Below are 26,135 nucleotides of genomic sequence, written 5' to 3'. Positions count from 1 at the left end.
TGATATTTGGTGATCAAGTATCTTTAGTGCTGTGCTATTATTTGGAGACCGACCGAGATCTTCACTCTTTTGTTTCCCTAGTGTTCCCGCTAAAGTGTGTTGTGCAGCATTATGCCTGGGGGAAGATTGGCCAGGACAGCGAGGTGGCAAAACTTATTTTAGGTGATGATCCCGCCATAGCCATCGAGCAAGACAAACCCTACGCCGAGGTATTTCTATTCACTTTGCTTTACACAGACAGAATCCAGGGTGGTTGTTTTGATGGTCGGCCCACCTTTTCCTTTGACCTGGTCTCTATCCAGATCGGGAAATAAATTGATCAGAGGCTTGGAGATGTACATTAATGTGAGCCTGCTTCCCCACTCCCTCGTGATGCTGTGCTTGTAACTACCCTTACAATTATTGAGCAGTTAAAGAGCATTCGAAATAGCATCATCTGAACAGCATTTGTAGCTGTCAGAAATTTGTTTTGAGGAGTTGAGTACATAACCTAGTTTGGCACTTCAGTGTTTTTTAAGTTTATTGGCGTCACAAATAAGTTTACGTTAACACTGGTGTGGAGGTGCCGATGTTGGACTGGGGTCAGCATACTAAGAAGTCTCACAACACCAGGTTAAAGTCCAACGGGTTTATCTGGTAACACGAGCTTTCGGAATGTCGCCCCTTCAGGCGTGTGAAGAGTTGTGTTCACAAACAGGGCATCAGGGCTTGCGATCCAGCTGCCCTGACTGCTCTCGCAATGCCCGGAAGATTATGGTGCAAAGCTGTGTTTATTGGCTGTAAACGAGGCCTTCGAAACCAAAGAGAGCGCACTGTTCCCCTCAAGATTGAGGGTGTTTATTGCTGCAAAGAAACAGAATTTTACCTGGGCAAGAGATGTGCTTACGTCTACAAAGCAAGGAGCAATACTGTCACTCCTGGTGGTAAACCAAACAAGACTCGTGTCATTTGGGGTAAAGTGACCCATGCTCATGGAAACTGTGGCATGGTGCTGCCAAGTTCAGCAGTAATCTGCCCACTAAGGCTATTGGGCACAGGATTCGTGTGATGCTGTATCAATCAAGGATTTAAAGCACAGATGTACATAAATTGACAATAAATAATAAAATGATCTATAAAAAAACAGGGCATAAGTAGACACAAATTCAATTTACAAGATAATGGTTGGAATACGAGACTTTACAGGTAATCAAGTCTTTACAGGTACAGACAATGTGATTGGAGAGAGGGTTAAGCTTAGGTTAAAGAAGTACCTAACTGTCTTGGCTTGAGACAATTCACACCTCTTGAATCTGTGATTCTCCCTCTCTTCACTTGCATTTTCTGTACTTGTAAAGACCTGATTACCTGTAAAGACTTGCATTCCAACCATTATCCTGTAAATTGAGTCTGTGTCTATGTATGCCCTGTTTGTGAACACAACTGTTCACTCACTTGAAGAAGGGGCAACACTCTGAAAGCTCATGCTACCAAATAAACCTGTGGACTTTAACCTGGTCTTGTGAGATTTCTTACTGTACATTAACATTGCAAGGGGGTTACTGGGAAAATCCCCAAGTCATCTGTTCAGGTACACTGAAGGTAAAGTTAGCATGGCCAGTGCACCTAACCAGCATGTCTTTCGGACTGTGGGAGGAAACTGGAGCACCCGGAGGGAACCCACGCAGACGCGGAGAGAATGTGCAGACTCCGCACAGACAGTGGCCCAAGCCGGGATTGAACCTGGGTCCCTGGCACTGTGAGGCAGCAGCACTAATCACTGTCACCATGCGTATAGAAGGAGTACTATGCCATCTGATGTGTCTTTTGGATAAGATGTTAAACAGGCCTGTTCAAGTGGTTGTAACCTATGGATGTTCTGCTCTTCCTTATCCATATTTCTCCATGCAGCCCAAGCTAATTCTCCCTCAACTCAGAAAAGCCTAAGGTTCCCCGCAAAATACCAGCATTCCTGACATTTTTAGAGTAATCTTGCTCAGAACGAGAGCAATTGCAGGTTCCGATATTTGGCATATGTGCTTGGTTGAGGAGTCAATGGTGTGAAGCCTCCATCTGTGGGATTATGACCAAAATGTTTCTAAATCAGAATCCCACCTAAAAGGCTCTCACTTCTGAGAGCCCTGAAGATTTGTCTAATGCTAGTTCACTTAAAGTTTATTTATTGGTGTCACAAGTAGGGTTACGTTAACACTGCAATGAGGTTACAGTGAAAATCCCCTAGTCGTCACACTCCAGCGCCTGTTTGGGTGCACTGAGGGAGCATTTAGCATGGCCAATGCACCTAACCAGCACGTCGTTCGGACTGTGGGAGGAAACTGGAGACCCAGAGGAAACCCACGCAGACGTAGGGAGAACGTGCAAACTCCACACCAACAGTGACCCAAGCTGGGAATCGAACCCGGGTCTCCAGTGCTGTGAGGCAGCAGTGCTTACCACTGTGCCGCCTTATCGACAGGTACAGAAAAGCACTGAAATAAAAACAGAGTGAATGAAAAACTCATCAGGATTAGGAAAGATAAATTAAAAAGAAAATTTAAAACTCCAATAAAGAGGCATATTGGACTCAATGTTTGCTCTGTATCTCCCTCCACGGATGATGTCAACTTTATTACAGAAAACTGGAAGTTTCCAGGTTCAGCTCCCACTTCCGGCCTCAATGATCCTGGAAGGAGCATTTCATAGCGTGGAATGTCTCATTAACGGGTTGTTAATCGACCTGTTAAACCTTCCAGTGTGCCTGATGGTAGGCAGTAAGAGCAAGCAAGCTTCCTGGTCAGCTGCTGAAGGCAGAGGCAAAGCATTTGGCCAAGCATAATCATGGACCAGTCTAATGGAAAGCCATGGTTAACAATGTCTTCTTAGGGCATAGTGCCTGAAGGAGAGGTAGCTTGGAATTCCTACAGTGCCGAGGGAGGCCATTTGGCCCATTGAGTCTGCTCCAATCTACCTTTATAATCTAACCCAGGTGATATCCCCATAAAACCATGTATTTATCCCGCTAACCCACACATCTTTGTGACTGTGGGAGGAAACCCATGCAGACGTGGGGAGAATATGTAAACTGCAAACAGACAGTCACCCAAAGGGCGGCATGATGGCACAGTGGTTAGCACTGCTGCCACATAGCGCATGGATCCTGGGTTTGATTTTCGGCTTGGGTCGCTGTTTGTGTGCAGTCTGCCCATTCTCCTCGTACCTGTCTGGGTTTCTTTGGGTGCTCAGGTTTTCTCCTACAGTCCAAAGATGTGCAGGTTAGGTGGATTGGCTGTGCTAAATTGCTCCTTAGTATCAAGGGAACTAGCTACAGTAAATGTGCGGGGTTATGGGGATAGGGACTGGGTGGGAATGTGGTCGGTGCAGACTCAACAAGCCAAGTGGCCTCCTGCTGCATTTAGGATTGTATGGATCTCGCTGGAATTGAACCTGGTCCCTGGTGCTGTGAGGCAGCAGTGCTAAACACTGCCACTATGATGCCCTAAAGGAAGGGATAGAAAATAAATGACCCACTTTCTGAAACGTCAGTTGTTCATTACAGTATTCTGATGACCATTGGATAAACCACAAATAAATTGGTATTTTGGTAAATCTTATCCCTCTGCTCTGGACAGCATCGGCTCCCTTACAGTCCTGTTATGGGAGTGTTGATAAATTCAGATGGCAGCTTGGGAAAAAAAAGACTCAGAACGTACAAAATTATTTGTAACATATTGCAGTTTTAGTGGTGTTACCCGGTTAATGAGCAGCGCTGTAACACGAAAATGTGCAAAATAATTAAGGAAAACATGTTTTACAATTTGGTGACATGCAGAAGTGATTAGTTTGTTTGAGAGGTGACGCTATTCTGTTGTAATTTTCTATTAGTTATGGATGGGGGCTCATCCCAAAGGCGACGCTGCCATCTGCGACAACAGAATCCCCCAGGAGACTCTTGGGGCATGGATTGCTGAGCATCCCAACTCTTTGGGGTCAAAGGTGAAATGTACTTTCCAAGGGCAGCTACCTTTTCTATTCAAGGTGCTCTCGGTTAACATCTCGTTATCTATTCAAGCCCATCCAAACAAAGTAAGTGAAGAAATGGTCAATAACAATTTTAAAATTTTCTCGTTAACTGGAACATGTTTATGTTTACTTAGAACCTACACTTTGGCTTTGGACGTGGTTTTTTTTGTATACCCGGAATCTTACACTCTGAACAAATTCATGTTTCTAAGAGAGGGGAACTTTAGCCTGGACCTTAAATGTAATTTCAAAATGCTTTGTTCTGAAATATTTCACGTGCAAAAGCAAAACTTGTTATCCTTGACAGTGTTTTCCACATCCGACAGCAAGTTTAATTTATTAATTAACATCACAAGTAGGCTTACATTAACAATACAATAAAGTTACTGTGAAAATAACCTAGTTGCCACACTCCAGTGCCTGTTCGGGTACACTGAGGGAGAATTTAGCTTGACCAATGCATTGTTGACATACCTCAGATGCCCATGTCCTGTCTTAAAGATTGGAGCAGTTGCCCACAAGAAAATAGCTCTGTTTTTCAGAATAATATCTCACTGATGGCCGGCAGTGTAAAGAATGTGTTAGTAAGTTAATATAGAATTATCAAAACATCGTGCATTTCTGCTTAAGACAGTCTATCTGACTCCAAACTGACAGAGTTGCGGAATCATAGAATCCCTACAGTGCAGAAGAGGGCATTTAACCCATTGAGTCCGCACTGGCTCTCTGACAATGATTATCTTATCCAGGCCCTCTCCCCGCCTTATCCCCATAATGCCACATATTTACTCTGCTAATCCATCTAATCTACACATATTTGGGCACTAAGGGGCAATTTAGCATGGCCAATCCACCTAACATGCACATTTTTGGACTGTGGGAGGAAACTGGAGCCCCCGGAGGAAACCCACGCAGGCGTGGAGAATGCGCATACTCCATACAGACAAGTTTATTTATTAGTGCCACAAGTAAGCTTACATTAAAACTGCAGTGGAGTTGCGTTCAGCAGGTCAGCAATTGGGGTGTGGGGGGTTGAGACTGGCCAGTGATTGGGAGGCCAGCAGTGCAGGGTTACTGTGAGTGTGCCGATGTCCGTTCTGACAGGTTGGCGAATGCGCAGTGGCCAGCTTGGCGCTATGCTGCTGGCCTCTCCAGCGTGAGTAGGCCCTGGCCTAGATTGTCAGTGTGAATCTCGCTAGGGCATTCTGCACTGCTCACAGTGTGGGAGATTCATTTCGAAAATCCCATTTTAAAAAAAACAGAAATTACTCCAGTCTTTTTGCGAATTTGGCTCTTAGAATTTTTTGGGAGAATCCTGGCCGTTATTTCTGAAAATGCTGAAACAGTGAAAATGTACCAGTTTATCTATAGACCATGAGATATAGGAGCAGAATTAGGCCATTCAGCCCATTGCGTCTGCTGCACCATATGACAATGGCTAATACGTTTCTTAACCCCATTCTCCCACCTTTTCCCTGTAACCTTTGATCTCCTTACTAATCAAGAACCTATCTATCTCTGTTTTAAATACACTCAATGACCTCGTCTCCACAGCAACCTGTGGCAATGAATTCCACAGATTCACCACCCTTTGGCTGAAGAAATTCCTCCTCATCTCGGTTCCAAAGGTTCATCCCTTTACTCTGAGGCTGTGCCTCGGATCCGCGTCCCTCCAACTGATAGAAACATCTTCCCCACGTCCACTCTGTCCAGGCCTTTCTATATTTTGTAAGTTTCAGTGAAATCCCTCCTCTACTGATTGTAGACCCTGAGTCCTCAATTGCTCCTCTTACATCAAGCTTCTCATTCCAGGGATCATTCTTGTGAACCTCCTCTGAACCCTCTCCCAGGCCAGCACATCCTTCCTTAGATACGGGGCCCAAAATCGCTTTCAAATGTGATCGGACCAGAGCCTTATAAAGCCTTAGCAGTACATCCCTGCTTTTGTACTCTATGGTCCACATTTGTGCATTGATGCTGACTGAGTGGTGTAGAGGGTTTCCATGCCTTACAGTCACCACTGGTGCTTTTAATTCAAGCTGAAGCTGATTAGTCTTGATTGTCTTCTCCCCCTCTGTCAATTACAAGGGCTCTAAATAAACACAAGAAATAGCAGGAGTGGGCCACCAGGCCCTTCAAGGCTGCCCTGCCATTCAATACCATCATGGCTGATCTATGCCAGCCTCTGCCCACTTTCTGTGCTATTTCTTCATAGTCCTTTATTCCTCAATTTATCATATATTTATCCACCTCCACTTTAAATCCTTCTAAGGATCCATTCTCCACCATCCTTTGGGGCAGAAAATTCCAGAAATTCATCACCCTCTGCAAGAAGACAATTCTATGCACCTCAGTCTTAAATGACCAGCCCTTTATCATGCAGCTATGTCCCCTTTGTTCAAGACTCTGCAGTGAAAACATCTCACCATCTACTCTGTCAAGCCCCATTTGAATAAGGTCACCCCTCACTCTTGTCATAGAGTCCACAGTGCAGAAGGAGGCCATTCAGCCCTTCGAGCCTACACCGACCTTAATCCCACCCAGACCCTATCCCCTTAACCCCATGTATTTACCTCGCTAATCACCCTGACACTAAGGGACAAGTTAACATGGCCAATCAACCTAATCTGCACATCTTTGGAGTGTGGGAGGAAACCCACGCAGACACGGGGGGAATGTGCAAACTCCACACAGACAGTCACCCAAGGAAAGTGACTATGGGGGGAAACCAGAGCACCCGGAGGAAACTCACGCAGACACAGGGAGAATGCGTAGACTCCACGCAGGCAGTGACCCAAACTGGGAATCAAACCCAGGTCCCTGGTGCTGTGAGACAGCAGTGCTAACCACTGTGCTGCCCTGCCGCTATACTGTATTGTTATAAAACTTGTATGGTCTTTTTTCTGAATCGGTTAGAGATTAGTCAGTGCTGTGTTCCTCATGGTTTTACAAAGTTTGTCTTTTCCAGGAACTAGCTGAAAAACTTCACACTCAGTATCCAGATCGCTACCCAGATAAAAATCACAAACCAGAAATGGCCATTGCACTGACTCCATTTGAAGGGCTGTGTGGATTTAGACCAGTTAACGAAATTATTGGATTTTTGAAAAGTAAGAGAATTTCTAATGTATTGGTAAGAATGCAAGTGAATCTTGACTGTAGATTTATAAAGTTGGAAGTTTATTTCTTATTAGTCACAAATAAGGCTTACATTAACACTGTAATGAAGTTACTGTGAAATTCCCCTAGTCACCACACTCCAGCACCCGTTTGGGTCAATGCACCATAACCAGCACGTTGTTGTCGGAGGAAATCGGAGCACTTGGAGGAAACCCATGCAGACACGGGGAGAATGTACAGACTCCGCAGACAGTGATCCAAACTGGGAATCGAACCTGGGTCCCTGGCGCTGTGAAGCAGCAGCGCTAACCACTGTGCCACAATGATTCGAATGCAGAATATCTGCAGAGCTCTTACACGGGAACTCTGAAACTACCCATCATCCCAAATCAATTATAACTTGTGTTCTCGGAGGCATCGGGCTCTCTCTGATGCTATTTATGGACGTTGCACCCTGCCATAAAGAAAGAACCTAACCCGATGATTCAGACCAGTCCTGGACATCGATTACAAAAGCAGAGAGGTCCTGATGGATTTGTATAGGACTTTGGTGAGGCCACAGCTGGAGTACAGTGTGCAGTTCTGGTTGCCACATTTTCAGAAGGATGTGATTGCACTGGAGGGGGTGCAGAGGAGATTCACCAGGATGCTGCCTGGGATGGAACATTTTAAGTTATAAAGAGAGGTTGGATAGGCTTGGGTTGTTTTCTCTGATGCAGAGAAAACCGAGGGGTGACCTTATCGAGGTGTTCAAGATTGAGAGGAATGGATAGAGCGGCTAGGGAGCAGCTGTTCCCCTTAGTTGAAGAGTCAGTCTCGGGACATAGGTTCAAGATGAGGGGCAGGAGATATAGCGGGTATGAGGGGGGAAAACATTTTTACCCAGAGGGTGGTGACAGTCTGGAACGCGCTGCCACTTTATAAATAAAAGTGTGCTTTTTTTCCTTATTCTGATGTTAAGAACACAGTGAACGCTGGATAATCCCAAATACCAGAAGGAAATCTTGGAACAGTGGTCCTCAACTTGCAATTGATGTAATGCGAGAAAAAGTTTGAAATCTAGAGAATGGTATAGCAAGCGTTTTTGTGATTATTTTAAATAAAATAAATGTTTATTAAGCAAAAGAATAAACAGCAATACAGTAAATTAGAAGGGCAGTGCATTGGTTAGCACCGTTGCCTCACCATGACAGGTTCAATTCCTGGCCTTGGGTCACTGTCTATGCAGAGTCTGCATGTTCCCCCTGTATCTGCGTGGGTTTCCTCTGGGTGTTCTGATTCCTCCCACAGCCCATAAGATGTGCTGGTTAGGTGCATTGGCCATGATAAATTGACCGTTAGTGTTGAGGGACTAGCTAGGGTAAAAACATGAGGTTACGGGGATAGAGCCTGGGTGGAATTGTTGCCAGTGTAGGCTCAATGGGCTGAATGGCCTCCTTCTAGAATCCTTTAGTGCAGAAGGAGCTCATTTCACCCATCGACTCTGCACCAGCTACTATCCCACCCAGACTTATCCCCTTAACCCCATGTATTTACTCTAGTCCCCCTGACAATATAAGGAGCAATTTAGCATGGCCAATCAACCTAACTTGCACGTTTTTGGACTAGCCATACTAAATCCTCCCTCTGTACCGGAACAGGCACCGGAGTGTAGCGACTAGGTGATTTTCACAGTAACTTCATTGTAGTGTTAATGTAAGTCTACTTGTGACACTAATAAATAAATAAACTTAAACTTGACTAAGGTGATGACTATCCCAGTTCCAAATACCTTTATTTCACTCCATCCAGAGCTAATTCTCCCCAAGTGTTCCACAACATCTTATACTAAAATAAAAATCCAATAACAGTTGCCACCCCATGCAGTTAGATCACATTTGGGTTTGCTACTGAGGTAAAACAAACAATTGGCTTCTCAAGGCAGGCTTTCTTAACAGACCTGGCTTGTTAAGTGTTGACAGCTGTTCCTGTTGTGGCCGAGGTTGGAAGCAGCTACCCTTTGGTTCAACCATCTGATGTTCAATATTCCTCTTCTGATCTCCACTCATCTAAACTAATGCCTTCAGAAACTTAATCACCATTTCATGAGTCCATCTTTCTGAGCGTAAGTGCAAAGTTCACACCTTGTCTCTGCCTTTTGAATTTCTAACATCTCATTGATGCCCATTATGTTCTCTTCCCCATTGCTACCAGCTTACCTGAGGTAAACATCTCTTTGCAGTGTTGCTAGGCTCATAGAAACATAGAAAATAGGATCAGGAGGAGGCCATTCGGCCCTTTGAGCTGTTTATCACAATCATGGCTGATTGTCCAACTCAATAGCCTAATCCTTCTTTTGGAACCATAGAATCCTACGATGCAAAAGGAGGCCATTCAGCCCATTGAGTCAGCACCAACCACAATCCCACCCAGGCCCTATCCCCATAACCCAATGTATCTACTCTAGCTAGTCCCCCTGACACTAAGGGGCAATGACCAATTCACTTAATCCGCACATCTTTGGACTGTAGGAGGAAACCAGAGTACCCAGGGGGGCATCCCATTCAGACACGGGGTGAACGTGCAGACTCCACACAGACAGCGCCCCAAGCCGGGAATCGAACCCGGGTCCCTGGCGCTGTGAGGCAGCAGTGCGAACCACTGTACCACCATGCTGCCCCATCACCGGCTCATCAATATGTCAAAAGCACTAGTTCCATTAGCATAACCACATTGCCCCTGCCTTAAGCAGGTTACATTTTCCAATTTTTTTAAAGAAAATAGCCTGCAGAGAACAATCCAATTTATTGAATTCCCCCGACTATAAATATACTGTTACATTATATCTTGGAAACTTTGGAGCAGTTTCATTCCTGTTAATATCAGTATGCGTGATGTCTGAGCAATCAGTGATCAGATGGGTTCATTGACAGCTTTAGAACTGAGGCACACGTCTGGGTTAACACTTTGGCGCAGTATTCAGGGATGATTGCATTGTTAGATGTATCCCCCATTTGCCCGCTCAGGCAGCCATAAAAGCACCATATACCTCTGAATAAAAGCAAGGAGTGCTCCTGGTATCCCGGCCAATTTTCTCCAACCAATTCCAACACAATGGTGTTATCTGGGCATTCAGTTATATGCTGTGTGTCAGATATTGCTGTGTGCAATAAAAACATAAATTGCTGGATAAACTCAGCAAGTTTGGCAGCATCTGTGGAGAGAGAAACAGAGTTAATATTTCGCATGTCCATATGACTTCTCCTCCAGAATTCTTCCCAAGAATAATCATAAAGTTTATTTATTAGGGTCACAAGTAGGCTAATATTAACACTGCATTGAAGTTACTGTGAAAATTCCCTAGTCGCCATACTCTGGCGCCTGTTCGGGTACACTGAAGGAGAATTTAGCATTGCCAATCCACCTAACCTGCATGTATTTGGAGTGTGGGAAGAAACCCACACAGACATGGGGAGAACGTGCAAACTCCATACCGACAGTCACCCAAGCCAGGAATTGAACTTGGGCCTGTGGTGCTGTGAAGCAGTAGTGCTGGCCTCCATGCCACCCTGGGGACTTGAAACATTATGTTGGGGAGAATATACAGAGTCGAGGAGAATTTCTTTTGTCTTGACTGGTGTGAGTCTTTGGAACTCTCTTCTCCAGGGAGCAGTAGAGACTGTGTCATTGAATATTTCTAAGGCAGAGATAGACAGACTCCTTACTGGTGAGGGTCAGGTTGGAATTTTGATTTGAGGCCACAATCAGATTTTGATTTGATTAATTGTCATGTATTAGCGTACAGTGAAAACGATTGTTTCTTGCATGTGCTATACAGGCAAAGCATACTGTTCATGGTGAAGGAAACGAGAGTGCAGAATGTGGTGTTACAGTCATAGCTAAGGTGTAGAAAAAGATCAGCTTAATGTGAGGTAGGTCCATTCAAACGTCTGATGATAGCAGGGAAGAAGCTGTTCTTGAGTCAGTTGGTACGTGACCTCAGACTTTTGTATCTGTTTCCTGATGGAAGAAGATGGAAGAGAGAATGTCCAGGGTGCTTAATTATGCTGACCGCTTTGCTGAGGCAGCGGGAAGTGTAAACAGAGTCATTGGATGGGAGGCTGGTTTGCGTGATGGATTGGGCTACACTCATGACCTTTTGTTGTTTCTCGCAGTCTTGGGCCGAGCAGGAGCCCATACCAAGCTGTGATACAGCCAGAACTCTATTCAACAGTGGAGCAGGCTCAAGGGGCCACATAGTCTACTCCTCCTAGTCTATTTGTTTGTATTCGAATACTTTAAAGTGTTGCACACAAAGCATTAACCTGCCTCTCTCTCTCTCTGTCAGAGAGAAACTAGTTTCCAGCATTTAGCGAATGTCTGATTTGCACCTCTAATCCCTGAGACATGTCCACTTTGTTACAGATGTCCCAGAGTTCCATGCAGTGATTGGCAATGAGGCTGCTGAAATGCTTGAAAACAGCACAGGTGACCCACACCAGGTATCTGCAGCTTTGAAACAGTGCTTTACCAGAATGATGAACTGTGAGAAGAAAACCTTTGTTGATCAGCTGAACATGTTGGTGAAGAGAGTGTCGCAAGAAGGTTTGTGACATTAACAGTCAGACTGACAAACATTGTTAAACTCAAATGTAAAATAGTTTGTGTTCACTGAACGAATGTCTGTCGTGAATTGTTTAAATGAGTAAGTGTGTTGACTCATGGAGTTATTTAGTATTTCCATTTAACTAGTAAATCACAACTGTCAGAAATGTAAGTGTACAGTTCTTGTTGTGCAATATGTGTCACGGCTGTTTTACTTATGTTAAGATCTTCCCAGCTAGAGTAAGATTTTTTGTTTATTTGTTCATGGGATGTGGGCATCACTGGCAGGGCCAGCATTTGTTGCCCTTCCCTACCTACCCTTGAACTGAGTGGCTTGCTAAGCCATTTCAGAGGGCATTTAAGAAACAAACACATTGCTGTGGGTCTGGAGTCACGAGGGCCAGACCAGGTAAAGGATTTAGTGACCAAATGGGTTTTTATGACAATTGATAATGGTTTAATAGTCATCAATAGATTTTTAATGTCAGATTTTTTTTTTGCTGTGGATCTGGAGTCACATGTAGGCCAGAGCAAGTATGGCTGGTAGTTTTTTTTTTAAAGTTTAAAAGTTTGTTTATTAGTGTCATGTGTAAGGCTTACATTAACATTGCAATGATGTCACTATGAAAATCCCCTAATCGCCACACCCCAGTGCCTGTTAGGGTACACTGAGGGAGAATTTAACATGGCCAGTGTGCCTAACCGGCACGTCTTTCGGACTGTGGGAGGAAACTGGAGCACCTGGAGGAAACCCACGCAGACATGGGGAGAATGTGCAGACTCGCCCAAACAGTGACTCATTTTTAAACCGCCCCCCCCCCCGGCCTCGCTAGTGGGAAGACCTGCCTGGTTTTGATTTAAATCAATTAAATTCAATTAAATCTCCCTTTTAACCTTCTCTGCTCCAAGCAGACCAAGTCTCTGTTTCAGGTGTGGCCCCTCATTGGAGCTAATAAATGCAGCCAGCTGAAAGGGGTCTCAATTCCCCACCAATGCAAAGCCCCATTTTGGAATGGTGGTTAGCACTGCAGCCACCCCCCCCTGCCAAAGACGTGCTGGTTAGGGTGCATTGATCATGCTAATTTCTCCCTCAGTGTACCCGAATAGGTGCCAGAGTGTGGGATTTTCACATTGGAATATTAATGTAAATCTATTTGTGGCACTGATATATAAACCTACTGTCTATATGCTTGTGCCATTTTTACATTTTGGTATTTGCCTTTTCAATTTTTTTTCACTTGCTGTGGTACATTTTTACACAGCGCATGCTGCAGTTTGGAACTAACAGGTAATGTCCCATGTTCTGTAGCTGCTGCGGGAGAGGACACCACCGGAAGTAACGGTGAGCTCTTGCTACGGTTACACTGCCAGTTTCCGGGTGACGTTGGATGTTTCGTCATTTACTTTCTGAACCTGGTGCAGCTGCAGCCTGGGCAAGCCATGTTTCTGGGCGCGAATGAACCTCACGCATATCTTTACGGAGGTGAGATTTGAAGAGATAACAAGACAGCAATGGCATGTGGTACCATTAACTCAATGAAATGTAATGGTATAGCTGCTTAATGTTTGGCATTGTTACATTATAGGGTCCCCACCGCCCCACTCCTATCACTCATTTTGACAACAGTATAATTGTGATTATTTGTGTTTAAATTTAAGTTCATTTATTAGTGTCAGAAGTAAGCTTACATTAACACTGCAAAGAAGTTACTGTGAAAATTCCTCAGTCACCACACTCCCAGCAATAGAGTTTAAACTTGCATTCCCATTAATTCACTTGTATTTCAGCTTGCCTGAGCTCGCAGAGTTTGGGGTCCTGAGGTTCTGTTTATCTGCCACTAGTGAAAGTTCAAAGTTTACTTATTAATGTCATAAATAGGCTTACATTAACACTGTAATGAAGTTACTGTGAAAATCCCCTAGTCCCCACACTCCGGTGCCTGTCCGGGTACATTGAGGGAGAATTTAGCACGGCCAATGCACCCCAACCAGCACATCTTTCAGACTGTGGGAGGAAACTGGAGCACCCGGAGGAAACCCACACAGACACGGGGAGAACGTGCAGACTCCGCACAGACAGCGACTGAAGCTGGGAATTGAACCCAGGTCCCTGGCACTGCGAGGCAGCAGACCATTCTAATGGCTCTCATTCAAATGGAAAAACTGCGAAGAATAATTTTCAAAATTGTCCTTCCATGTTTGGGCCAAGTCTGGAGAGTTATTATGACTGACTTGTGTTTGAGCAATGGGAGGAATTTGAAGTAGAATTAAACATTGCACAACTTTCATGCACGTTAACTCCCATGAAATATATTTCCTGTGCTGTGTTCATATCATTGTTGGTTTAGCAATCAACAGTGCTAAATGTTGACACAAAAGCATGACCAATAATGGTGACAGCAGCAAATAATGTTTGTCGGTGATCAATTTTTAATAACCTGTACTGTTTAATATAGTTACATCTATTTCTTTATTTTCCCCTTAAATCATGTTTTAAAATGCACAGTGATAGCAGTGTGTACTGTCTATGTGATGCACTGCAGGAACTCACCAACCCTGCTTCGACAGTATCATCCAATCCCACAACCTCTACTGTCTCGAAGAGATGGCACAGTGGTTAGCACTGCTGCCTCACAGCACCAATGATCCAGGTTCGATTCCGGCTTGGATCACTGTCTGTGTGGAGTTTGCATGTTCTCCCTGTATCTGCGTGGGTTTCCTCTAGGTGCTCTGGTTTCCTCCCGCAGCCCAAAGATGTGCAGGTTAGGTTGACTGGCTGTGCTAAAGTAACCCTAGTGTCCGGGGGATTTGCAGCGTAAATATGTGGGGTTACGGGAATAGGGCTTGGATGGGATTGTGGTCGGTGCTGACTCAATGGGCCAAATGGCTTCCTGCTCTGTAGGATTCTATGAGGTGGAGATGCTGGCGTTGGGAGGATTCTATGAGCAGCAGAAGCAAACCAGTCACCATCCTGATTGGGAAATGTATCATCGTTCCTTCTCTGTCACTGGGTCAAAATTCTGGAATGCTCTCCCTAACAGCACTGAGGGTTTACCTACACCACATGGACGGCAGCAACTGGAGAGTTTGGCTCCACCACCATCTCAAGGGCAATGAGGGATGGGCAATAAATGACAGCCTTACCAGAGACACCCACATCGCTTGAAAGAATATAATAAAGAACAGGCTAGTTGGCCAAATCATGCTATAAAAATCCGCTCTTTTATTCTGGAATGGGATCCTGGTGTAACTCTGAAATGGTGTGATGTGCATCCCCAGTGGGCCGTATTGCTCCGGTGTAGTTTTAAACTGGATTTAAAGGCACTCAGGAGGTCCTTTGCACTTTTAGAAGCTTACCCAGATTTTCCTGTAATTGCTTTGAGTTTGATCCCTGCCCTGACCTCTGCCCTGATCTCTCTTACCTGTGAGTAAACGCATTTATAGAGCTGTCACCTGCGTCGCTAATGTTTGTAAGTGAGATGGCAGGAAGCCGTTTGGCCCATCGAATCTGCACCAACCGCAATCCCATCCAAGCCCTATTCCCGAAACCCCACATATTTACGCTGCGAATCCCCCAGACACTAGGGTCAATTTGGCATGGCCAATTCATCGAAACTAGAAGCAGGAATAGGCCATTCAGCCCTTTGAGCCTGCTCCACCCTTCATTTTGACCAGGGTTGATCATTGTTTTCAATATCCTGATCTCCCTCTCCTGCCAACTTCCTCCAAAATCCCTTGACCCCTTTAGCTCCAAGAGCTATATCTAATTTTTTGAAATCAGACAATATTTTGGCTTTAACTACATTCAATGTAAATCCCACACGTTCACTACCCTCTGGTTGAAGAAATTTCTCCTCATCTCAGTTTTAAAAGGTTTACCCCTTATCCTCAAACTATGACCCCTAGTTCTGGACTCCCCCCACCATCGGGAACATTCTTTCTGAATCTACCCTGTCTAACCCTGTTAGAATCCTATTAGTTTCTATTCATTTTATAGCTATCGATCTAAGGAGTTGGCTTAAACCGTAGTAACCATGTTTCATTGACGTTCATTCCACATAGGGTGGCACAGTGGTTAGCACTGCTGCCGTGCAGTGCCAGGGATCCAGGTTCAATTCTGGCCTCGAGTGATTGTCTGTATGGAGTCTGACCATTCTCCCCGTATCTGCATCGGTTTCCTCCCACATTGCAAAGATCATAGAACCATAGAACCCTACAGTGCAGAAAGATGCCCTTTGGCCCATCGAGTCTGCACCAAACACAATCCCATCCAGGTCCTACCCCCATATCCCTACATATTATACCCACTAATCCCTCTAACCTACGCATCCCTGGACACTAAGGGCCAATTTCTTAGCATGGCCAATCAACCTAACCCACACATCTTTGGACTGTGGGAGGAAACCGGAGTACCTGGAGGAAACCCACGCAGACACGAAAGATGGGTAGGTTAGGTGGATTGACCGTGCTAAGTTTACCATTGGAACATAAGAACTAGGAGCAGGAGTAAGCCATCTGGCCCCTCGAACCTGCTCCACCATTCAATAAGATCATGGCTGATCTTTTTGTGGACTCAGCTCCATTTACCCGCCCACTCACCATAATCCTTAATTCCTTTACTGTTCAAAAATCTACCCTTGCCTTAAAAACATTCAATGAAGTAGCCTCAACTGCTTCACTGGGCAGGGAATTCCACAGATTCACAACCCTTTGTGTAAAGAAGTTCCTCCTCAACTCAGTCCTAAGTGTCAGAGGGATTAGCAGGGTAAATATGTGGGGTTACAGGGATAGGGCCTGGGTGGGATTGCTGTTGTTGCAGGCTCGATGGGTTGAATAGCCTCCTTCTGCACTGTAGGGATTCTGTCCGTATGTATGGAGGGATATCTGTTTAGCCTCGTGGAGTTCATGCAAGTTTTGCAACAAACCTTTTGTTCCACCAACAAATAAATAAGCTATTTAGATTGTGGAGATATTTAAGAGATTACAGGTAATTACGAGCTTGTGCTGATTAACTTTCTTCCTTTTATCTTTTCCAGATTGTATTGAATGTATGGCATGTTCTGATAACACTGTGCGAGCTGGGCTCACTCCAAAATTCATTGATGTTCAGACTCTGTGTGAAATGCTCAATTATGTACCGGCACCAGCATGTTTGAAGATCTTCCCGTCCGTCCGAGATTCCAGTGATCCGTTCGTTTTCCTGTATGATCCCCCAGTGTCTGATTTTACAGTGATGCGGATAGAGGTATGGCACAAGATATTGGTTGGGAATTGCCGCCGCACTACTGCTGAATACTTGATCTTGTGTGGCCCTTGGCTGGGTGACCTTTGGGTGTCTCTGCGTTGCAGTGAAGCTGTTTCTGTTTCGCCGTGACACCAAAGTTCATTTGCAAAGAGATATTGTTATGAGTGACCCTGGAGAGCAGGCTGCACTGTCAAAGCTGTGGTGGAACCTTGAGCTGGTAACTTTGCACGCAAACCACACGTTGCAAACGCAGTGGTTAGCACTGCTGTCTCAGCGCCAGGGACCTCGGTTCGATTCCTGCCCTGGGTCACCGTCTGTGCAGAATCTGCACGTTCTCCCCGTGTCTGTGTGCGTTTCCTCCGGGTGCTCCAGTTTCCTCCCACAGTCCAAAAAATGTGCGGGTTAGTGCATTGGTCGTGCTAAATTCTCCCTCAGTGTACCTGAACAGGCGCTGGAGTGTGACAACTAGGAGCTTTTCACAGTAGCTTCATTGCAGTGTTAATGTAAGCCTACTTGTGACTAAATAAATTTTACTTTTACTAAATGCAGCGCACACTTCTGATGTTGGATTAGGGAAGGATTTTGTGTAACAACGGGATGATGGTGATGTGATTGTATTATCACTGAACGTGTAAACCAGAAGCCCATGATCCTAACTCTGGGGACACAGGTTCAAATCCCACCACAGCAGCTGGCGAAATTTAAATTCAATTTATTGAATTTGATTGGTGCAAAATTTTGATTGGCATGGCATGGTGGCACAGTGGTTAGCGCTGCTGCCTCACAAGGCCAGGGACCCAGATTCGATTCCCGGCTTGGGTCACTCTGTGCGGAGTCTGCACGTTCTCCCTGTGTCTGCATATGTTTCCTCTGGGGGTTCTAGTTTTCTCTCATAGTCTGAAAGACGTGCTGGTTAGGTGCATTAGCCATGCTAAATTCTCCCTTTCAGAGCATTGCTCCTTCATCAGATGAATCTCATTAAGTTTTTACTCTGAAAGCTTGTGATTCCAAGTAAAGCTGTTGGACTTTAACCTGATGTTGTGAGACTTCTTACTGTGTTAATGTAAGGCTACTTGTGACACTAATAAATAAGGTTTAAATATTAACTTTAGTTGAGCGCCTTTTCTGGTATCATCCTAGTAATTTGTAATTGCACTTTCTCCAGTACTTCTGTATTCTTTGTGCAATATGGAGATCATTAGAATGATACCAGAAGTGAAGGGTCTTAACTAAAGTTAAAGTTTATACTTTATTTATTAGTGGCACAAGTTAGCTTACATTAACACAGTAAAAAGTCTCTCAACACCAGGTTAAAGTCCAGCAGGTTTATTTGGAATCACTTTTGGAGCACAGCATAAACTGGACGAGGTCTTGTATAAGATATACAGTTGCACTGATCAGTATGCACAGAGGAAAGGACCGAATCTGTTAACTTTTGTATCATCCGGTAACGTCACGATGAAACATTACATTCTGCATTCTCCTTCCTACTCTATGAACGGTGTGCTTTGTATAGCACGCAAGAAACAATACTTTTCGCTGTATGTTAATACATGTGACAATAATAAATCAAATCAAACACAAAAATCTCTTCAACCTCAGGTTCCAAGTTCGGTGAAACGGTACACGGTTTCCTCCATCGATTCGGCAAGTATCCTGCTGGTTATTCGGGGTGAGGCCAGAGGAATCGCTCCCCCATCTGAGGTCAACGTTCGGCGAGGGTCTGTGCTGTTCATTGCCGCCGACAAGGCTGTTGACTTGTGTATTAGCTCAGTGGATGGGATGCTGCTGTTCCGGGCATGCTGCTTATTGTAACTTTTCTCGACTTCCATTCCGTATCCTTGTGATTGAATAATTCATGACACTATAGTACTGTAGGCAGCTTGTACTGGGACAATCCTATGGAAGAGATTAACCCGTAATGCATTTGTGACAGGATTCAAAGTTTACACTGTTAAAATATTTTGTCTGCTAATCCCTTTTTCCTGTTGATCTTGCTTTATTTCAGTCGAGATAACCCAGTATCTTTTGGTTCTTTGCACTGGAACAGCACTTCTGTCTTTTTGAATTGTCCAGTTCCACATCCTCCCACTCCTCTTATCCATGAATTCATGGTACGATCTAGCTGTTTGACTAAACTTTCGCCGTGACGCTCTGGAGGCTGTTTCACTTATTGATGCGCCTTGATGTCCAGCTCTTGGTGGCACAGTGGCTTGGGTCACTGTCTGTGGAATCTGCACGTTCTCCGTGTCTGTGTGCATTTGAGTGCTCTGGTTTCCTCCCACAGTCCGAAAGACATCCTGTTTAGGTGGATTGGCCATGCTAAATTGCCCCTTAGTGTCCGAAGACATGCAAGTTAGGTGAATTGGCCATGCTAAATTGTACCTTAATGTCCAAAGATTTGTACATTAGGTGGATTGACCATGCTAAATTGCCCCTTGATGTCCAAAGACATGCAGGTTAGGTGTGTTGGCCATGCTTTATTGCCCCTTAGTGTTCAAAGATGTGTAGGTTAGGGGGATCGGCCATGCTAAATTGCCCTTTACTGATCCAAGATGTGCTGGTTAGGTGCATTGACTAGGCTAAATTCTCTCTGTGTACTCGAACAGTGTGTGCTGACTAGGGGATTTTCCACAGTAACTTCATTGCAGTGTTAACATAAGCTGACTTGTAATTAATAAATGAGTAAACTGTTGATCAGAGATTGAGCACACTTTTAAACGGTGAAAGGAAATATCCAACTTGGGAGTCAGAGCCAAAGTTGTTGTAATACTGACAGTAATGACCAACGGTCTACCCTCCTGATATTGAATATCTTATTTCTGTTACACTAACTCTGTGGTTGTGTAAGGGTGGCAGCTGCCGTAAATCCTGAGGCATCCTTTCAATAGAACAGGGCATTAAGAGTCTAATGGTAAAAGTTTTAATGTGCTGGTGAGCCTTTAGATTTTGATGTTTTATGTTTAATTTATCTTTGTTTTTGTTTTGGATGGTCCCATCTTTAAGGGGCTTGTTTTATCCCTCGATCTGTTTGATTTAGTTTACTTGATTTGCCAGAAAGAAGAGTGTTCAGTGAGGATTCCTTCCCCTGTCCAGGATGGTGCACCAGATTCCTTTCAACTTTCAGAAACTCACATCTTTTGTTTCGACTCCCTATTCTCGTCTCTGACGACGTTGTTACAAATGCTCCAGGATTGACCTTTCAAACAATCCTTCAAGACGATTTCCAAATAATTCCCGAAATTTTTTTATAGTTTGTATATTTATTAGTCACAATTAAGGCTTACGTTAACACTGTAATGAAGTTAGTGAATTCCCTTTCTCGCCACACTCCAGCGCCTATCGGCTCAACTCGCCTAACCAGCACGCCTTTCAGAATGTGGGAGGAAACTGAAGCACCCAGTGGAAACCCACGCAGACGTGGGGAGAACGTGCAGTCTCAACACAGTTAGTGACCCAAGCCGGGAATCAAACCCGGGTCCCTGATGCTGTGAGGCAGCAGTGCTAACCAGTGTGCCATTGGGACTATGATTTGGAGGGCTTGTTCAAATACTTTGGACACTTGCAATTCAGAAGAAATATTGTTTTTGTTTTTAAAACTGCTGCACAAATGAGGCTATGCAAACTTTCATGTTTTTCTCTGAAGTATTATGGCAGAAACCCCTCTCTGCCAGTTGCTTTAGGAATGGGCAGTTCTTGTCAGCAGGCTTCTGGCTTGAGTTACCCACCGACCATTTACACTCCAGAAGAAAATACCTCCAGCTCTGCAACACTTCAGGCTGTGCAGTGCATGTGGGGATTGAACGCTGGCCAGTGGAGGGGCATCACAGCAAGGAGGAAGTATACCCACTCAGGTTGCAACCAGGTACTAGAATCATCTACAGAATTTCTAACCCTGTCGGGCAGGTGACTTGCCCCCAGTGTTTAAAAAAAAATTTAACTAGCATTGCTAGCTCCACACTGTGTCCGACCAGTATCCACGGATTAGCAGCAGTGCTGACATTCTATCCTTGAGAGATTGCTGCAGACACAGCTAAGCAGATGATATCAAGGCATGCTATATTGTACTACATTTGGTTATTTTAATTACACAGTGAAAGTTTACCTTAAGATCTTAAACGTTTGCTGCTGTGAATTGAAGCTCATTGTGTATTTTAGAAGCTCAGAGGAAGGGAAAACTAATATTTTAAAGAATATAGTTAGACGAGATTTTATTTATAAAGTTGAGTGAATGGCATTAAATCTTAAATTGTTGCAGGAGGTAATAAAAATTGAGACCAAAAGAGAAAATGCTGGAAAGTCTCAGCAGGTCTGGCAGCCTCTGTAAGGAAGGAAAAGAGCTGATGTTTCGAGTCCAGGCATCCCTTTGTCCAGCATTTTCTCTTTTGGTTTCAGATTCCAGCATCCACAGTAATTTGCTTTTATTAGCAAGAATACAGGGTGTGAATGACCAAACGGCAGAGAAGCTGAAATCACTGATCAATGTCAAATCAACGTCAGCTCTTTTCTCTCCTTACAGATGCTGCCAGACCTGCTGAGATTTTCCAGCATTTTCTCTTTTGGTTTCAAATTCCAGCATCTGCAGTAATTTGCTTTTATTTAATAAAAATTGAGAACGATGTCAACAGTTTGGCTGCTTCAAGAAATGATGCTGATGTTTCGCAAAGCCGAGGGGAAATGTAAATTAATCATCTGTCTTCCATGAAACAATTTGAAATGTGAAACTGTGTATTTTTTAAAATATTGGGCATAATTTAACATTAAAATGTCGTGACCTGATCTGAAGTAGTTACTGGGCAGCACAGTGGTTAGCACTGCTGCCTCTCAGCACCAGGGGTTCAATTCTTGGCTCAGATCACTGTCTGTGTGGAGTCTTCACGTTCTCCCCGTGTCTGCATGGGCTTCCTCTGGGTGCTCTGGTTTCCTCCCGTAACCCAAAAATGGGTGGGTTAGATGGCTTGGCCATGGTAAATTGACCTTAGTGTTTGGAGGTTTGGCAGGTTAAATATGAGGTGTTATGGGAATAAGGTCTGGGTGGGATTATGGTTGGCGCAGACCCGATGGGCCAAATGGCCGCCTCCTGCGCTTTAAGGATTCAATGATTCAATGAATTAGTAATATTAAGATAGGTGGGATTGTGGGTGGCACAGTGGTTGGCACTGTTGCCTCACAGCGCCAAGGACCCGGTTCAATTCCTAGCTTGGGTCACTGTCTTTGTGGAGCTTGCACGTTTTTCCCGTGGCTGCATGTTTCCCCCAGGTGCTCTGGTTTCCTCCCGCTCTGCAAAGATGTGCAGGTTAGGTTAATTGGCCATGCTAAATTGACCCTTAGTGTCAAGGGGATTAGCTGGTTACAGTGTTAGGGTCCAGATGGGATCATTGTCACTGCAGACTCGATCGGCCTCCTTCTGCACCAAAGGGATTCTATGATTACTAGAAAATAAGATAAAGAAAGATGAGGGAGTAAAGCAAAGTTGAATATTAGGTACAAGGTATGGCAAGGCGGGGAGACTCTCTGCAGAACAGACCCAGCCTAGATGCTCTAATGCAAGCCAGTGATCGAGACGTGTTGTCCTCCTCAGTTAGAGGCTGTATTTTGGGCTGCCCTCAACTGTGGTCTTGCTGAGATGCTGACATGGGGCTGGGAGATGTAATCTGCTCCCTTGTGTGTCTGCAGTTGGAGGGCAGATTATTGATATGTAAGCATCTTTTAAGGTTCAGCTGCCAGCCCACTTTTGGGGTTTACAGTTGACCCATGGCTGCTATTCACAGCTCGAGATGGTGAAAATCAAAAGGGATTTTGACTCCTAAAAAAGGGCTGGAATTTTGTACATTCATATTTGCTGTTGGAAGTACATATGAATAGGGAGGGATAGAGATCAGATTGTCTCACCATCAAGGCAGGAGGAAGTTAAGGGTTACGTGGCCTATGAACTGAGTTGCACAGAAGCAAGAAATAGTGTTACCTCGAACACAGTATTTAGACCATAAGACATAGGAGCAGAATTAGGCCATTCGGCCCATCGAGTCTACTCCGCTATTCAATCATGGCTGATACTTGCAGCATTGAAAGAGACCATACGTGTTGGCAGCACAGTGGTTAGCACTGCTGCCTCACAGCTCCAGGGACCTGGGTTCGATTCCCGGCCTCAGGTCACTGTCTGTGTGGAGTTTGCATTTTCTCCCCCGGTCTGCGTGGGTTTCCTCTGGGTGCTCCGGTTTCTTCCCACAGTGCGGGTTAGGTTGATTGGCTGTGCTAAATTCTCCCTCGGTGGCCCGGGATGCATAGTTTAGAGGGAATAGCGGGGCAAATATGTGGGATTACGGGGATGGGGAGCTGGGAGGGATTGTTGCCTGTGTAGATTCAATGGGCCGAATGGCCTCCTTTTGCACTGTAGTTATTCTATGATCCTATCTATGACTCACCTGGTCTCTGGTGTTTGTGTTCCATTTGAGCAGCTTTGCACACTTCTTCAATTCCCTCGACTCTGTTCTTCCCTTATCCATTTATGTTTAAATGCATCTGTGGTATTTGCATGTATCTTCCTTGCAGTATCGAGTTCACATTCTAAAGTTTAAAGTTTATTAGTCACAAGTAAGAGTTACATTAACATTTCAATGAAGTTACTGTGAAAATCCCCTTGTCACCGTATTCCAGCACCCGTACGTCTTTCAGACTGTGGGAGGAAACCGGAGGAAACCCACGCAGACACAGGAAGAACGTGCAAGTTCCACGCAGACAGTAACCCAAGCCAGGAATCAAACCCGGGTCCCTGGTGCTGTGAGGCAGCAGTGCTAACCATTGTCCACCCGGCTGCTCTCTAACCACTCTCTGGGACAAGATCATACAATTCCTGCAGTGCAGAAGAAGGCCATTGAGTCTACACCAACCTACCTTTTTATTTTGCCCAGGCCCTATCCCTGTAATCCCACGCATTCACCCCGCCAGTCCCCCTTAGTATCCAAAGACGTGCTGGTTAGGGTGCATTGGCTGTGCTAAATTCTCCCTCAGCGTACCCGAACAGGTGCCAGAGTGTGGCAACTAGCGGATCTTCACAGTAACTTCACTGCAGTGTTAATGTAAGCTGATTTTTAACAATAATAAATATACTTTATGACTTTAAACTTTAGTTTGTGTGATTCCAGACTCACCAGTGACTAGAAAAATACTTGGATGTAAACCACCCCACAGCAAATAGGGATGGGCAATAAATTCTGGTCTTGCCAAGGACTCTGTCACCCTGACAATGGATTAAAAAATAAAGCTTGACATCTTGAGAATGGAAGGAATGTGAGTGGGAGCAGCCATTTCTGAGGTATGCAAGCCTGTTTATCATAATAAAATCCCCAAATCTAGCCACCCAGCATGAATCGAGGCTGGTTATAAATAAATTTCCACTTTTTTAATTTACTAATGTCACAAGTAGGCTTATATTAACATTGCAATGAATCATAGAATTATACAGTGCAGCATGAGGCCATTTGGCCCATCGAGTCTGCACCAACCACAATCCCACCAGGCCCTATCCCCATAACCCTATGCATTTACCCTAGCTAGTCCCCCTAACACCAAGGGGCAATTTAGCTTGGCCACACTAACCCACACATCTTTGGACTGTGGGAGGAAACTGGAGCACCCAGAAGAAGCCCACACAGACACGGGGAGAACGTGCAAACTCCACACATACAGTGACCCAAGCCAGGTCCCTGGTGCTGCAGGCAGCAGTGCTAACCACTGTGTCACTGTGCTGCCTAAATTATTGTGAAAATCCCCATATCACCACACTCCGGTGCCTGTTTGGGTACAGTGAGGGAGAAGTTAGCATAGCCAATACACCTAACCTGCACATCTTTGGAGTGTGGGAAGAAACTGGAGCACCTGGAGGAAACCCATGCAGACATGGGGAGAATGTGCAGACTCCTCATAGACAGTGACTCAACCTGGGAATCGAACCTGGGTCCATGGTGCTATGAAGCAGGGTGCTGCCCTATACTTCATGCATGGTGTTTAAAGGGTTTAGTAAAAATGGAGAGAAGGGAACAAGATCAATATCAGAAAGACCATGGATGATGGATGGCTCACTAATTGCATCAGAAAGAATCACTTTTCCATTCAGACAAACCTTTGGTTTTATGCAAAATTTAGTGATCAACACAGTGGTATTAAATGAGTAAGAGTAGACAATGCAAAATATGTTCATTTATTTACCTGTGTTCTTAGCTGAAAATTGGGGTGAATGTTGGTGTTAGTGATCAGCATTCCTTTCACCCTGTGTTCAATGTACATGTGCAGTTTGAAATAAAATATGGGATGACTTTCTGGTGTGTCAAGAATCCACCCTTTCCTTTTTGCAATGTGAATTCTCTTGTTAACTGAATGCGTGGAATCTGAAGTGCAAACAGAAAATGTTGGAAAGGTACAAAGTCCATCAGCACTTGAAGGAGAAAAGATGATTCTGTGTAAGGGCCCTCATAAGTTTTATATTGTTTTTATTCATTTGTGAGATACGGGCATCGCTGGCTGGGCCAGCATTTATTGACCATCCTGACTTGCCCTTGAACTGAGTGGCTTACTTGGCCATTTCAGAGGGGAGTTGTATGACTCTGGAGTTCAGACCATGTAAGGCTGGCAGCTTTCTTTCCCTAAAGGATCCAAACTGGATTCCTAGTGCAGTGAGGCAGCAGTGCTAACCACTGCACCATTGTCAATGGTGGGCAGAGTTTAGAATCATAGAATCCTACAGTGCAGAAAGAGGCCCTTCGGCTCATCGAGTCTGCACCTAGAAGAAACCCACGCAGACACAAGGAGAATGTCCAAACTCCACACAAACAGTGACCCGAGCCGGGAATCGAACCCAAGTCCCTGCAGCTGTGACACAGCAGTGCCAACCACCTTGCTACCGTGCCGCCCACAGGTTTAGGGAGTCGTTCGGACCCAAATAAATAAATAAATTTTAAACTTGAGTTCTTGCAAAGAGCCAGGCCAAGCACAATGGCCTGAATGGTTGCTGGGTGTTGGTCGGGTGGGGGGGCGGCTGGGAGGTCTGATGAGTCCTCCCAGGCCCCAACTGGGGCGGGAGGTGTGATGAGTCCTCCCAGGCTCCAGGTGGGTGGGAGGTGTGATGAGTCCTCCCAGGCTCCAGGTGGGTGGGAGGTGTGGTGAGTCCTCCCAGTCTCGAGGTGGGTGG

The 26,135-nt window shown here is 44.9% G+C and overlaps 1 protein-coding gene and 1 pseudogene across 2 annotated transcripts in view; both read left to right on the top strand.

The window, feature by feature from the left end:
- Positions 1 to 22,745, top strand: part of mpi (mannose phosphate isomerase) — a 31,117-nt gene extending 8,372 nt beyond the window's left edge. For both annotated transcript variants that reach the window (XM_080216047.1, XM_080216048.1), the window contains exons 2-8: positions 82 to 209; positions 3,862 to 4,062; positions 6,968 to 7,109; positions 11,524 to 11,703; positions 13,013 to 13,186; positions 16,740 to 16,948; positions 18,551 to 22,745. In XM_080216047.1, the coding sequence (XP_080072173.1) occupies positions 82 to 209; positions 3,862 to 4,062; positions 6,968 to 7,109; positions 11,524 to 11,703; positions 13,013 to 13,186; positions 16,740 to 16,948; positions 18,551 to 18,763 (1,247 nt within the window). In that variant the 3' untranslated portion in view covers positions 18,764 to 22,745. The remainder of the gene's footprint in view (positions 1 to 81; positions 210 to 3,861; positions 4,063 to 6,967; positions 7,110 to 11,523; positions 11,704 to 13,012; positions 13,187 to 16,739; positions 16,949 to 18,550) is intronic.
- Positions 740 to 1,104, top strand: LOC145360727 (large ribosomal subunit protein eL33 pseudogene; annotated as a pseudogene).
- Positions 22,746 to 26,135: the final 3,390 nt, after the last annotated feature.

This window comes from Carcharhinus amblyrhynchos, chromosome 32 (assembly GCF_965287045.1).
Source record: "Carcharhinus amblyrhynchos chromosome 32, sCarAmb.v2.hapA, whole genome shotgun sequence".
Taxonomy (NCBI): domain Eukaryota; kingdom Metazoa; phylum Chordata; class Chondrichthyes; order Carcharhiniformes; family Carcharhinidae; genus Carcharhinus; species Carcharhinus amblyrhynchos.
Note: the sequence above shows the minus strand (reverse complement) of the source record. Positions and strands in the feature narration are given on the sequence as shown.